Here is a 14406-nt window from a genome sequence, read left to right as displayed (position 1 = left end):
CTTGTTTTAATCATATATGCATTGAGATGCTTGACATGCTTGACATTGAGCCAGCACAGACTTGTATGGCTATGTCTCTTGTTAAAAGAGTAAACTATCGGGGTGCCTGGGTGGCTGTTAGGCATCCAACTCTTGATTTCAGCTCAGGTCATGATCTCAGGGTTGTGAGAGAGCCCCAAGTTGGGCTCAGGCTGAGAATGGAGTCTGTTTAAGATTCTTGCTCTCCCTCTGCCCTTACCCAGCCCACCTTGCAGCTCACACATGCAGGAGTTTTATCTCTCTGTAAAGAAAAGGGTGAACTATTTCTGAATGGATTGGTAAATAGCAATTGCCTCTGCCTCTGGGGCTTCCCATGATCCACCAAGTGAAGGGTTAATGACTGGCCATCAGAGACCTCTGAGACCCTTCTTGAACTCTGTAGCCAGTGTCTTTTCTGATTGGATCATGATCAGGCCATGGTGGGTTTTAAATATTTCAGTGTTACTCCTGACTATGTATATATACGTGAGCATGTGCATGTGCGTGTCTGAATGCATATATGGGAATATCTGCAGAGGTATCTGCTGGGTGGGAGTAGAAAAGGGTCATGGTGAGCAAATGTGAGAAACACTTCTGGACCAGGGTGCCTGCCAGTTGACAGGTGTCCCCCAGAATAGAGCATCTGGGTCAAGGATATTCTTGACCCAGATGGTCCCAGGGGGGCGCCCTAATAACTTCCCATCCTGCCCCAGTTCCAGCGGCCCCAGGAGCAGTACCCGCCCCTGAAGTTTGGGACAGTGCCCAATGGGTCCACGGAAAAGAACATCCGAAGCAACTACCCCGACATGCACAGCTACATGGTGCGCTACAACCAGCCCCGCGTAGAGGAAGCGCTCACTCAGCTCAAGGCAGGGTCAGCGCAGACTCGGGCTGGGGGGTGGGGGGCCACTGGGGACCTTGAGGATGCTTGAGATTGTGAGGCACCAGGGGTCACTCATCAGCTTCAGAGGTCAGCTGTGGTGGGGGTCAGCTTGGAGGGCATAGGTCATTGAGGGAGAACCAGAGTCCTCATGATGTTTTCAGAGATCTAGTACTTAGAGATTCTGGAGCCAGACTGCCAGGTTCAGATCCTGACTCTGTCTCTTCTTGGCGGTGTGACCTGGGGCAAGTTACTGAACCACTCTGAGCCTTGGTTTCCTCCTCCGTAAAATGGGGATAACAAAAGGACCCACCTTACAAGGCTGCTATGAGAATCATTATAGCTATTATTACTGGTTTGTAGAATATATTATTTGCTGGCAGTAGTGCCGGCACGCTGTGGGTGTTTGCTGCTATATTATTATTTTCATAGATGATCACTAGATCTGAACTCACTGGAATCGACACTTGGATTAGGTTGTGGGTTTTTTTGTGTGTATTTTTAATGTCAGTTTCTCGAATCAAGGAGGTAGAGTTAAGTTCAGGCTCCGAAGTACAGACCAAGGTTACCACAAAGCTGAGCACAGTAACTCTCTCCTTGGCCCTCCCAGATTTCATCATTCAATATGCATTTGTTTTCTTGGTCCCTAGTCTAAGCCAGGCAGTGAACAAACAGACCACAATCCCTGCTTTTAAGGGAGCTTAGGGTCCAGAGGTGGAAAATGAACAAGAAACGTACAAGTGGAAAAATCAGCATGATCCACAAAGGGATGGTGAGCCAGGGCATGACCGAACTGGGATATATTCACCAGGGTGTTCAGGACCGGCCTCTTGTAGGTGACTGGAGCAGGGCCCTGAGGAAGGTGAGGGCAAGCCAGGTGGATTTGTGGAGGCAGAGCCTTGCAGGCAGAGGAAACGGTGTGCAAAGGGCCTGAGGTGGGAGTGGTCTTGGATTATTGGAGGACAAGCAAGAAGGCCAATGTGGCGGAAGGGCAGAGAGCTGACTTTAGGGGGAGATGAACATAGGCCATGGGTGTGAGCTCTGAGGCAGAGGTCAGGGCTGGGTTTTCTTTAAAGGGCAGGGAGAACCCATGAGGAGGGGAGAATTCAAGTAGGGGAGGGAGGTGATCTGATTTCTGTTTCCAAATGCTCCCTCTGGCTGCCAAATGGAGAATGGAGGGATGGGCCTCAATGGGATCGGTGTGGAGGCTATTGTGTCCTCTGGATCACCTTTCCCTATGGCCACCTTCTGCTCACCCCTCAAGTAGCCACTCCTTTTTACTCCTCTGGCTTGCCTGGATTTGTTGAGCTGCAAGAAAGAAATCCAGTCGACCTGGTATAAGGAAGATGGTTGGGTCAGCATCGTGACTCAGGGGAGGCTCTCAGAACCAGTTGCAGAAGAGAAACCTAGGCTTTGTGGGATCATGAAAGTCATTCATTCATTTTAAAATGTTTTAAAGAGCACCAACCCTGTGCCAGGCAGTTCCTGCACTGGATAGCCATAGTCGACAAAAGAGGTAAGTCACCTGGATCCCTAGGAGTACTTGAACAGACAGAGGTTTCTTTTTCCTCTCTCAGTAAGAAGTCCAAGGCTGGCACGATAGCTCAGAGATACAATCAACGATCCAAACTCTTTCCATATATTTGTTCTACCAACCTTGGTGCATAGACCTTCTTGCTCATTGTGATTGCCTCATGGTGACAGAATGGCTGCTGCCCCGCATATCTTGGTTCCAGGCTAGAAGGAGGAGGAAGAGTGAAAGAGTGGAGGATCTTCTCCTGGCAAGGCCTTATGCTTTTATTGGGGAAAGTATGCCTTTCGGAGGACCTTCTGGCTATTTCACAGCCTGCGTCAGATGATCATTCCCAGAGGCAAAGGCAAAGTTGGGACTGTGTTAGCTTTCCAGTCTCCGTCATAGACAATGGCAGAGGGAGAGGTTGCAAATGGAGATGGTGCCAGCCGAGCCATCAGCCCGAGTCCTGCCCTTGTGGAGTTTGTATTGTGTCACCCAGCAGCGTTTCCCTTGCCTCTTTTCCTTCTCTGGGGCCCTACCTCCTCTCTCTCGACTTCTGGGAGTCACAAGGTCTCTTGTCTCCATCTCTGCCTGTGCCCTCTCTGGGCCTTCTTCCCCTGAAAGCTTCTTCTCATTTCCCACTCGGTGGGCCTCAGCCCCTTCTCATCAGCCACCTTTTCTCTTTCTCTGCCCTACTTCACCCCTGCAAAGAATTGCCCCTTCCTCTTCCACCCTCTCCCCCTTGAAGCACCAGGAAATCAAGGCATTTGGGGTAACAGACTTTTCTTTTTTACCCTGAGACTTTGAGCAGTCTCACGAACGTTTTCGGGGCTAGCAGAAGAGTCCAGAGGCTGCACTCTAACTATTGAAACTTGATCAACCACACTAGCCAGCCATTCACTATGTTGGGTCTTCCTGCCTTGACAAATGGACCTTCACAAACAGAAAGGGTAAACGAGTTCAAGTTCAGAATTCTGCCTTCCACGAGAGCACCTGACTCCTGTCTTCCCACCCAAATCTCTTTCCTTGCCTCTCGCAGCTTCTCAAGGCTGCCTGCATTCCTTGGCTCATGGCCCTGGATCCTTGGAACTCTGCTTGCATTGTCACGTCGTCTTCTCTGCTTGACCTTCCCCACCTCCCAACTTCCTCTTGAAAGGACCTTGTGACTACGTTGGGTCCACTGGTATAATCCAGGATGATCTCCCCACCCCCAGAGCCTTTATTTATTCACATCTGCAAAGTCTCTTTTCTAGTGTAAGATAACATATTCACAGGTTCCAGGCATTAGGGTGTGGATATCTTTGGGGGAAGCTTTATCCTACCTACCCCAGGTTCCCAGAGCATAATCTTCAACAGAGGTGTGGGGTCTGGATGGGCACAACTCCTTGGCCCCAGGGACTCCTCTGGGAATGGGGGGTAGCATGGGGGAGTCCTCAAGAGCATGCACTCCCTTGCCAGAGGTCTAAGATGGGTATTGAGTTCAGAGAATCCTGGGCAGAGGTGTTAGGACACAGAACAGAACAGGAAAAACTGCTTTTTAAATTGTGCATAAACCTTCTTGCTCATTGCATGAATGCATGCATGCATCCATTCTTTTCTCTAGAGACCACTTGTCCAGATCTTCCCATATAATGTGGGCGTGCTGGTGTCCCCCATGGCCTGGGAGTTCCTAGTAGTATCCTGGGGGGTGTTTAACAGCACTGATTTTTTTTAAATATTTTATTTATTAATGAGAGAAATAGAGGCAGAGACATGGGAAGAGGGAGAAGCAGGCTCCCTGGAGGGAGCCTGATGCGGGGACTGGATCCCAGGACCCCAGGGATCACAACACCTGAGCCAAAGGTGCCTCAACAACACCTCAATCACTGAGCCACCCAGGTGCCTCAACAACACTGATTTTAAAACCAGATAGTCCTGGGTTGCAATGGGGACTAGGGGACTGGTGGGCAAACAAAGTCTTGCACTCCCTTCCAGAACACCCTTCCTCCACTGGCCTCCTGCACTTTCTGCAGCTGTGAAGGCTGGTGGGCCCCTTTGCCTCACCCCTTTCCTAGGGCTACCCCATCTGGAGGACACCTCTTTCTCTGTGCCTGACACCCTTTGCCTTCACATTCCCAAGGCTCTGGAACAATGTTTCCCTTCCCCCAAATGTCTTTTAACCTCTCTTTAGCTGTTTTATTTGCATAACACCTTGTTAAAAAATAATAAGGTAAGGGGCCCCTGGGTGGCTCAGTCAGTTAATGGTCTGCCTTCTGCTTGGGTCATGATTTTGGTCCTGGGACTGAGCCCTGTGTCAGGCTCCCTGCCCAGCGGAAAGTCTGCTTCTCCCTCTCTCTGCTCATTCTCTCTCTCTCTCTCTCTCTCTCTCTCTCATGTTTCTCTCAAATAAATAAATAAAATATTTAAAATTAATAACAATAAAAGGTAAAAAGAGAAGATAGCTCCCTCTCCCCTCCTTATGTACTGTTCATGATTCCAGGAGTTTTTTCTAGCTTTTTTTTTTTTTTTTTTTTTTTTTGTAGAGCACAGCTGGGGAACCATATATAGTAATTTAAATTTTTCTATTAATTTTATTGATATATTGTTTTTACCCCCAAATCTCCAATATATGATTTCAATATGTAATATAAAAACTAACGAGTTTTTTGGTTTGGGTCTTTTTGGAAGTGTGTTATACTCAGCACATCTCAGTTTGGACTGGCCACATTTCAAGTGTTCAAGAGTCACATCTGACTAGCAGCTGCCCCTGAGGACAGTGTCAATCCAGAACTTTGTCTTTTTACCTTTTTTTCCTTAAGTTTATTTATTTGTAATCTCTGCATCCAGGGTGGGGCTCAAACTCACAACCCTGAGATAAAGAGTCATGGGCTCTCCGGACTAAGCCAGCCAGGCATCTCTTTTATCTCTTGTGGTTCCTTTTTCTTCCCTTTCTTCTTTTCCCTACTTCATCCTCCTTCGTGTCCTCCTCCTCCTCTTCTCTTATTTGTACTTCTTCCCCTTCCTGGTCGTCTTCTCTGCTTGCCTCACCCGCAGATGTCATAGAGGATCTCCCTTCCCCTGAGGATCACGATAACATTGGCTCGAAACAACCCTCCAAAGAAGTCTGCAAATTCCTGTGCTTCTTAGGCTCACTCTGGTTTCAAGCTCCTCTTTGCTGGATCTAATTTCGCTTTCTGGAGCATCCCACTGGCCCGAGTGTGTCTTCCCAACCCCACAGCCATTAACCAAAATCGGAGCCCACCCCTTAAATCCGCATAAAAGCCTCCACTGGCCTCAGACCTGGGTGTCCAGTGCTGTGATTGGGGGTGAGCCTGGGAAAGCAGCTGTCCCCCAGAATGCAGCGTACGCTGCAGCGCGGTTCTAAAGTTTTTTAGTGGCCACATTAAAAGACGTAAAAAGAAACGGGTGAAATTAATTTTAACAATGCATTTTATTGAACACAGTCTATCCGAAATATTATTGCAACACGTAATCAGTATAAAAATGGTTGAGACCTTTTACGTAATCCCCCACCTCCACCCCCTGCGCGCGCTCCCCCCGCACGAAGTCGGGCGTGCAGTTTACACTCAGCACATCTCAATTCAGATGCTCAGCATTCAAGTGCTGGGAATAGCCACTTGGCGTGCAGCTACCCTACTGGGCAGCCCAAACTACGTCATGTAAATGCAAATTTTCCTAGTGAACCTTTGGAACAGCCCTGGCCTCCACCCCCAGCCCCCCGAGACTCCCGCTTCCTTACTCACCCCTAAAGGATCCTCCCCAGCCAGCCAACTGACTCATCTCCCCCACCCCCCCGCTTCCGGTTCGTCCTCAGCCCCTCCAGGAAGACCCCTGGGAATTCCAGATCCTGTCCTGTTCTGCAAAGCAGGGCAGCTTCCCCAGGCTCTGCCCACCCACCCCTTCTACGGGAGCAGGACGGGCTCTTCCTTGGGATGCAGAGGGAATGTCTACCTCTTGTACTTCTCCAGGTATGCGTCACATACTCGGTCTATTTCCTCACCGTCAAAGAGCAAAAATTCAGACACTCAGGGGGACCCCATGTCCTAAATCCATTTGGTTCCCGAGTTTTGGAGGGCAGCCCCATCTCAAAACAATGAATCCGAATCTCTCCCGCCCCTGACTTCAGAGAATGATGAATACCTGTATTTTTTTTTCACCCAAATGTCAGCCACAACCCCCCACCCTTAAGTAAAAAGTTGCTTGAGGCTTCATTTGTGTCTTGTTGTTGAGATAGACTATGCATGCAGATCTTAAGTGTGAAGCTCATGGATTGTCTGTATAACATGCAGATATGTTCACATGGCCAGATTAGGGTATGGAACAATTTCCAGTTCCCCTCCAGTCAGGGCAGGTTATCACAATAAACTAGGGCTGCCTGGTTTTGACTATCACATGAACAGAATCAGTGTACATAGTAGCTTTTGTGTCTGGCTTGTTTTGCCCCATGCTCTAGCAGGTTTGCTCGTTGCTGTATCCCATTGAGCATACCACTTTATGAATATACCAGAATTCGTCCATTCTACTGTTGGTGAACATTTGGATTGTTTCCAGTGTTTGGCCATTATGAATGCTCTACTATGAACATTCTTGTACAAGTCTTTGGGGGACGTACACATTCATTTTTCTTGGGGAAATCCCCATGGGCGGAACTGTAGGATCACAGGGAGATGTAGGCTTAGCTTCAGAAGATACTGCCAGACATCTTCCAAAGTGGTAAATGCCAACTTACACACCAGCAGTGCAAAGTTCTACTTGTCCCATATCCTTGCCAAGGCTTGGATCGTTCCCATATCTTTTTTAATTTACTATAGTGTTTATTATATATCAAGTTCTGCTCTCATTTAATTAGTTTTTTAAGTTTTCTTTTTTTAAATTTTTTTTTATTTATTTATGATAGTCATACAGAGAGAGAGAGAGAGAGAGGCAGAGACACAGGCAGAGGGAGAAGCAGGCTTCATGCACCGGGAGCCTGACGTGGGATTCGATCCCAGGTCTCCAGGATCGCGCCCTGGGCCAAAGGCAGGCGCTAAACCGCTGCGCCACCCAGGGATCCCCTCATTTAATTAGTTTATTATTAGTTTTCTGGGGCTATTGTAAATTTGTTGCCTCACTGTTCTGGAGGCTAGAAGTCCTCTAGGCTCCTCAGGGCAAGGGAGGGAACTCTCCTTGGCTTGTGGATGGGCATCTTCCCCATCGTCTTCCATTTATGTGTCTCTGTGTCCAAATTCTCCCTTTTTGTAAAGACACCTTTTCTTTTTTTAAGATTTTGTTTATTTATTCATGAGAGACACACAGAGAGAGAGAGGCAGAGACATAGGCAGAGGGAGAAGCAGGCTCTCTACAGGGAGCCTGATGCGGAACTCGATCCCAGGACTCTGGGATCATGACCTGAGCCAAGGCAGATACTCAACCACTGAGCCACCCAGGTGCCCCAGGACACCTGTCTTAATGGACTAGGTCTCACCCTAATTGCTTTATTTTAACTTGATTACCTCTGTAAAGACCCTATCTCCAACTAAAGTAGGACCTCCATATACAACTGTTAGGAGAGACAGTTCAACCCTTAATACTTTAGGGGTGAATATTATCATTCCCACTTTATAGATGAGGAAATTGAGGCACAGCCACAACCCATAGCTACTGAGTGGCAGAGCTGGAATTTGTTTTTTTTTTTTTTTAATTTTTTTATTTATTTATGATAGTCACACAGTGAGAGAGAGAGAGAGGCAGAGACATAGGCAGAGGGAGAAGCAGGCTCCATGCACTGGAAGCCTGACGTGGGATTCGATCCCGGGTCTCCAGGATCGCGCCCTGGGCCAAAGGCCAGCGCCAAACCACTGCGCCACCCAGGGATCCCCAGAGCTGGAATTTGAATCCTGGCTGTTGGATTCTGAGCTCAGCCCCTCAACCACTACACTACATTGCCTCAGGTGGGCAGTGAAAATCCCAGAATTACCCTCTTTGTGCCCCTCACCAGCAGCCTCTTGGATTCACAAAGGATACTGTGTATTTCTCACTGTCACCTCTTGCTCTGATTTCCTGCTTCAGCTGAATTCTTTTTCCCCCAGTATTCCTTTTTACATTTCCCCCCCTAACTTTTAGTTCTATTTTTATCAGAGTTAAACATCCACATAGTTTGGAGAGTCAAATACAAGATTTTTTTTTTTTTAATGAAAACCAACAGTCTTCCATCTGCCTACCCCTCCATTTCTCCCACCTCAAGGGAATCTTTTACCTTATTTATTGTATCATCTTGTTGTTTGTGTCCCTGTCTCTAAATACCATGTTTGTATGGCTACCTCTTGATTTTTCAATTTTAGGTATTTTCCATTCACTGCTTACTATGGAAGACACATACTCATACTCTTATTTAAATTACTCCAGCCTCCCACACTGTGATTCTGGCTAGATGAATATGCAGTGTTTACATGTTATGACTGTATAAATGCTCCCACAGCTGCCAGAAGTAGTAAACCATGATTACTTTCCTCTCCTACACAATTCTTTGTTTTTCCTGGAGTTAATAATTGTCTTTTTTTTTTCCCAGTTACTTAGTGGCTGAGTTTTCTTTGTTAATTCAAAATTCTCTGTTAACTATGTGAATCTCTTCTCCATATACTTGTTCGCATCAGGTACTCCATTAATTTCATCATATCGAAGAAGTTTCTCCTGTGGCCCCTGGCCTGCTCCAGTCGGCTGCATAGCTACCATTTTGATGCCTTCACCTGCCCCCTGGTTTGGTTCCTGTCATATACTAATTCTCATTCTTCCTGAGTTTTTCTCTCCTCTTCTGACAAAAGGCACAGGGTGGTGGTGGGGCAGGTAAAACTTTAGAGACACTGTGTATCTGAAAACATCTGTAGTCTAGATAGGCCTTCTGACTGGGTATAAAATTCTGGGTTAGAGATCATTTTCTTCTAGAATTTTGAAGGCATCATTCCTTTGTCTTCTATTTTCCAGTATTACTGTTAAAATCTAAAGTCATTCTGATGCATAAGGCTGTGTGTCACCTGTTTTTCTTTCCCTATTCTCAGTATGCTGACATTTCTCAGCAATATGTCTTCATTTATTTTCATTATTGAATCTTTCCATTATATCCTCATGGCATTCATTCTGGGAAACTTCCTTGATTTCTTTCAATTACAATTTCCCCCTTCCCTCCATTTCTCTCTAGATCTCTTATCCTTTCTTCCTGGAACTCTTATTAATTTGATATTGGGCTTCCTGAACTGACTCTTTATCCTCTCTTATTTTTCCATCTCTTTAACTTTCTGCACTACTTACTGAGAGCTTTTCTTGTCCTTATCTTCCACTCTTTTATTAAGCTTTTCATCTCTGGTATTATATTTTCAATTTCTAAGGACTCTTTTTCTAAGTTTATTTATTTTTATTAATCTTTACACCCAATATAGGACTCGAACTCACAACCTCCAAATCAAGAGTCACATGTTCTTCCAACTGAGCTAACCAGGCACCCTATTAAGAATTTCTTTTCTGATCTCTAAATTTTATAATATTTTGTAATATTACAGTATTACTTGACAGTAGCCTACATTTTATGATATGCTATTCAGAGTTCAAAGTTGAGTATCTTGTTTCTCTGATGATATTGGTTGTTGTTGGGTTTTTTGCATTTTTTTCCTCTCTGCATAATCTGTTTCCTCCCTTCTCATGTGTTGGTTTTGCTTCTATCTTATTGAGACTTTATCGATGTTTAGTAATCCTTGGTAGTCTGTTTATACTTGGGAATAGAAGTCCAAAACTCTGGAATTGGTGGGCCTGTGATTACATTAGTGGGGTTGTTGACTGAACTTCACAGTAGGTGATCTGTCTGGACCATTTTTGTTGGGGAATTCAATGTTGATATTTTTTTGTCTTGTATCTCAGTCATATATATGTATATAATATATATGTATGTGTGTGTATGTGTATCATATACATATTATAAATGTAATGTTTTATTTATTTTATTAAAGATTTTACTTATTTTGAGAGAGACAGAGAGCGAGAGAGAGAGCATAGCAGGGAGGAGAGGGAGAAGCAGGCTTCCCACTGAGCAGGGAGCCTGAATGAATGTCTTTTAACTTTCATGTCATTAAGGTTTATTTTGTCAAGGAGATCATGATTCAGTATTTGTTTTTCTTGTTCCTCTCCATATTAAAAACATTACAAGGGCACCTACATGGCTCAGTTGAGCCCCGCATCAAGCTCCTTGATCAGCGGGTAGCCTGCTTTCTCTCTCTCCCTCTGCTTGCCGCTCCCTCTGCTTGTGCTCTGTCTCTGTCAAATAAATTAAATGTTTTTAAAAAGATATTCATTCAGGGACGCCTGGCTAGCTCAGTTGGAGACCATGTAACTCTTGATTTCAGGGTCATGAGTTCGAGTCCCACATTGGGTGTGGAGATTACATAAATAAACAAACAAACAAAAAAGACATTCATCCAATAAGTATTTATTAAGATCTTCTTGCATCAAGCACTGGGTAGGTGCTGAAAGGGTATAGCAGTGAACAAATCAAAGTCCTTGGGACACCTGGGTGACTGAGTGGTTGAGCATCTGCCTTTGGCTCAGGTCATGATCCCAGGGTCCTGGGATTGAACCTCACATGGGGCTCCCTGCAGGGAGTCTGCTTTCCCTCTGCCTATGTCTCTGCCTCTCTCTGTGTGTGTCTCTCATGAATAAATAAATAAAATCTTAACAATTTTTTTAATTTATTTATGATAGTCACAGAGAGAGAGAGAGAGAGGCAGAGACATAGGCAGAGGGAGAAGCAGGCTCCATGCACCGGGAGCCCGATATGGGATTCGATCCCGGGTCTCCAGGATCGTGCCCTGAGCCAAAGGCAGGCGCCGAACCGCTGCGCCACCCAGGGATCCCTTAACAATTTTTTTGAATTTTTAAATTTTAATTAAAATTTAAACTCAAAGAGCCATATATAGCTTGTGGTTACTACCATGGACAGCGCCAGGAAACCCCATCCTTACAGAGGGGTGGGAGGGAATTGGCAACCTCATGTGGTTCTGGCTGGCTCACATACCAAATGTGGTCTTGCCCTACCACAGAGGGCAGACAAGCTCACAAGAAGAGAAACAAAATACATCTCTTAGAAAGAAATGCAGAAACACAGCTTCTCCCAGCCAGTTCTGGAAGCCCATTTGGTGAGAGATATTCAATTTTTCACTCACACAGGAAGGGCAAAAAAAGAAACCTCATGTCCCCTTTCCATAAAATAAGCATTATTTTTTTACCTCTCTGATCAATTAAACTGTGTGTGCATACACACATCTTTATATATTCCTTACTGAAAGCACACACTGTTCTCATCTTGCTTTCTCCATGGAGAGGCACCTCTTGGCATCTCTTCCATATGAATGGGATCTTACCTCTTAGCTTCATGCCTGGCCCACAGAACTTCCACCTCGACCCAGCCTGAATTCATTTGTTCATCTACCCTTTATGAAGCACCTGTTGTATGCCAGGTGCTTTTCTAGACCATGTGGATACAGCACTGAACCAGACAGACAAGATCTGTTGCCTCATGGAATTTTTAAAAAATATTTTATTTATTTTATTCATGAGAGACACAGAGGCAGAGACATAAGCAGAGGTAGCTCCCTGCAGGGAGCCCGATATGGGACTTGATCCCAGGACCCTAGGATCATGAACTGAGCTGAAGGCAGACGCTCAACCACTGAGCCACCCCCCTTCATGGAATTTAAACTCCAGTAGGAGGAGATGGACGATAAAATTAATAATCAAGAACATGTCATAGTTACAAGGGGATATGTGCCATGGATGAAAATACAGCTGGGTCACTCACCCAAGTCTCGGAGGCTTGGGGAAGCTACAGGTCGCAGTATTACATATGTGCTCAGGAAAGTGTCTTTTGGGCAAACACTTGCAGGAAGTGAGGGACAGAGCCAGGTGGCTATCTGGAAGAAAAATGTTCCAGCCTAGGGAACAGCCAGTGCAAAGGCCCTGAGGCAGGAGAGTGCTGGAGCCATCCAGGAACTGCATGTGAAGGCCAGTGGGGCTGGGGCAGGGTGAGTGAGGGAAGCATGGGTGGGAGATGAGGGCAGAGGGGTAGGAGGGATACAGGGGTGTCTGGTGCCTTACGGGCTTGTAATGTGAGGTAACTCCATTTACTGAGTAAAGTGGGAAGCCAGGGGAGGGTAGTGAGCTGAGGAAGGACCGGATGCTGACTCAAATGTTAAGATCCCTGTGGCGACAGGGCAGGAATAAACAGGAAAGGAAAGACAGATGCGGGGATTTTTAATTTTTTCCAAACCTAAGCCTTATCAAAGGCCGTAAAATGGGGCTGAGTGTCAGTAGGGGTTTAGTGACAATGGGAGGGGATCAGGAGTAGGGGGCAGGGAAGGAAGGTAGGCGTCATATTGCCTAAGGACTGAGCAAAAGGTCACAAGTGAAGGCTCTTTGGATCCCCTCTTCCTGTAAGCCCCCTCAAATCTCCCTGCCACTAGAAGCCTTGATTTTTGGCTCTGTCTGCAATGGAGAGACCTGGGGGGGTCTCCCCACACACCTCTCCCTTGCATCCCTTGAGGACTCCTGGACACCCTTCTTCTGTCTCATCCTAGTCCTCAGCCCCTCCATCCCTCCTCTTCATCCTGACTCCAGAAACCCTCAGCTCCTTCCACTTAAACCAGGGAAGCAATTCACCTTTCTCTCCCAAGGGCATCTTCCTAAACAAAGAAACCTAGAGAGGAATTAGTTTGCCTACAAGGCAGCGGTGCCCGCAGGCAGTTGTGATATTTTTCATATATATACACACACACACACACACACACACACATATATATATATATATATATGTTTCCAGATGGCAGCTGGGATCTCCCTGCTTGTTAGGATCCATATGAAATTAATTCATACCCCATTCTCCAGCCGTGGGATGGTGACTGCCCTCCCCAATTTTGTGCTCCTGGAGGAGCTTCAGAGTCTTTGTCTCACCCCCAAGTTTTTGCTTCAGCTACAATCCTTTCCAAGTGTGGAATCTGCTGTCTGTCTCCCCATGTGGGGTCCGTGGACTACTTCTAGCCTTTTCCTTCATTTCTCTTGCAACCAGTCATGTACACGAGGCATTTAGGTGCTCATGTGTGAGAGTGTAGACAGGGCTTTATTGAAAATTTGGGGTCACGGACGCATTTACATCCACAGGTAGGCAAACCGCTCCAAAATTCCTTTGCCTTCTCCACGTTCCAGTGTCCAGTCACGTGCCTTCATCTCTCTTGTTTTCCCGGATCTGCACTGTCCAATACTATTTAAATTTCAATTGATTAAAAAAAGTTAATATTTTATTTATTTATTCATGAGAGACAGAGAGGGGCAGAGACACAGGCAGAGGGAGAATCAGGCTCCCTGTGGGGAGCCCAATGTGGGACTCCATCCCAGGACTCCGGGATCACGACCTGAGCCAAAGGCAGCCACTCAACCATTGAACCACCCAGGTGCCCCTCAATTAATTAAAATTAAATAAAATTTAAAGTTCCGTCCCTTGGGTTCAACTGGTCACGTTTTGTGTGCTCAGAAGCCACATGTGGCTGGTGGCTGCCACACTGGATAGTGCAGAGAGAACATGCTCATCATTGCAGAATGTTCTTTTGGACAATGCTGGACAAGACAGGTACCTCCCTCTAAGACCTAGTCTGGTGTCTGCAGTAGAGATGACCAAAATTGCACCCCACAAAACACATCATTAAAAAAAAAATTAGAGTTATGCTCTGTATGGGATTCCAGGACTCCTTTTTTTTTTTCCTCCCATGGATATACCCTGGACATCTTCATGTCAGATCATAGGCATGTTTCTTGTTTCATAGAAGAGTTACACAGTGTTCCCCACCGTGAATTAATTTATTCACTTGTTCACTTATTCCCCAAATATTTACAACCACCTTCTTTGTGCTAGGAACTGTGCTGTGTCCTAGCTGGATCCTGCTTGAGTGGTGCTCGCAGTCTAATTGGAGAGGCTGAGATTAAT

The 14406-nt window shown here is 45.9% G+C and overlaps 1 protein-coding gene across 1 annotated transcript in view; it reads left to right on the top strand.

The window, feature by feature from the left end:
* Positions 1–14406, top strand: part of GRIN2D (glutamate ionotropic receptor NMDA type subunit 2D) — a 32596-nt gene that overhangs the window by 14427 nt on the left and 3763 nt on the right. Inside the window, 1 exon segment of the mRNA XM_055311227.1 lies at positions 732–892. Within this exon segment, the coding sequence (XP_055167202.1) occupies positions 732–892 (161 nt within the window).

The sequence above is a fragment of the Nyctereutes procyonoides genome, unplaced genomic scaffold (genome assembly GCF_905146905.1).
Source record: "Nyctereutes procyonoides isolate TBG_1078 unplaced genomic scaffold, NYPRO_anot_genome, whole genome shotgun sequence".
NCBI classification, from domain to species: Eukaryota; Metazoa; Chordata; class Mammalia; order Carnivora; family Canidae; genus Nyctereutes; species Nyctereutes procyonoides.
Note: the sequence above shows the minus strand (reverse complement) of the source record. Positions and strands in the feature narration are given on the sequence as shown.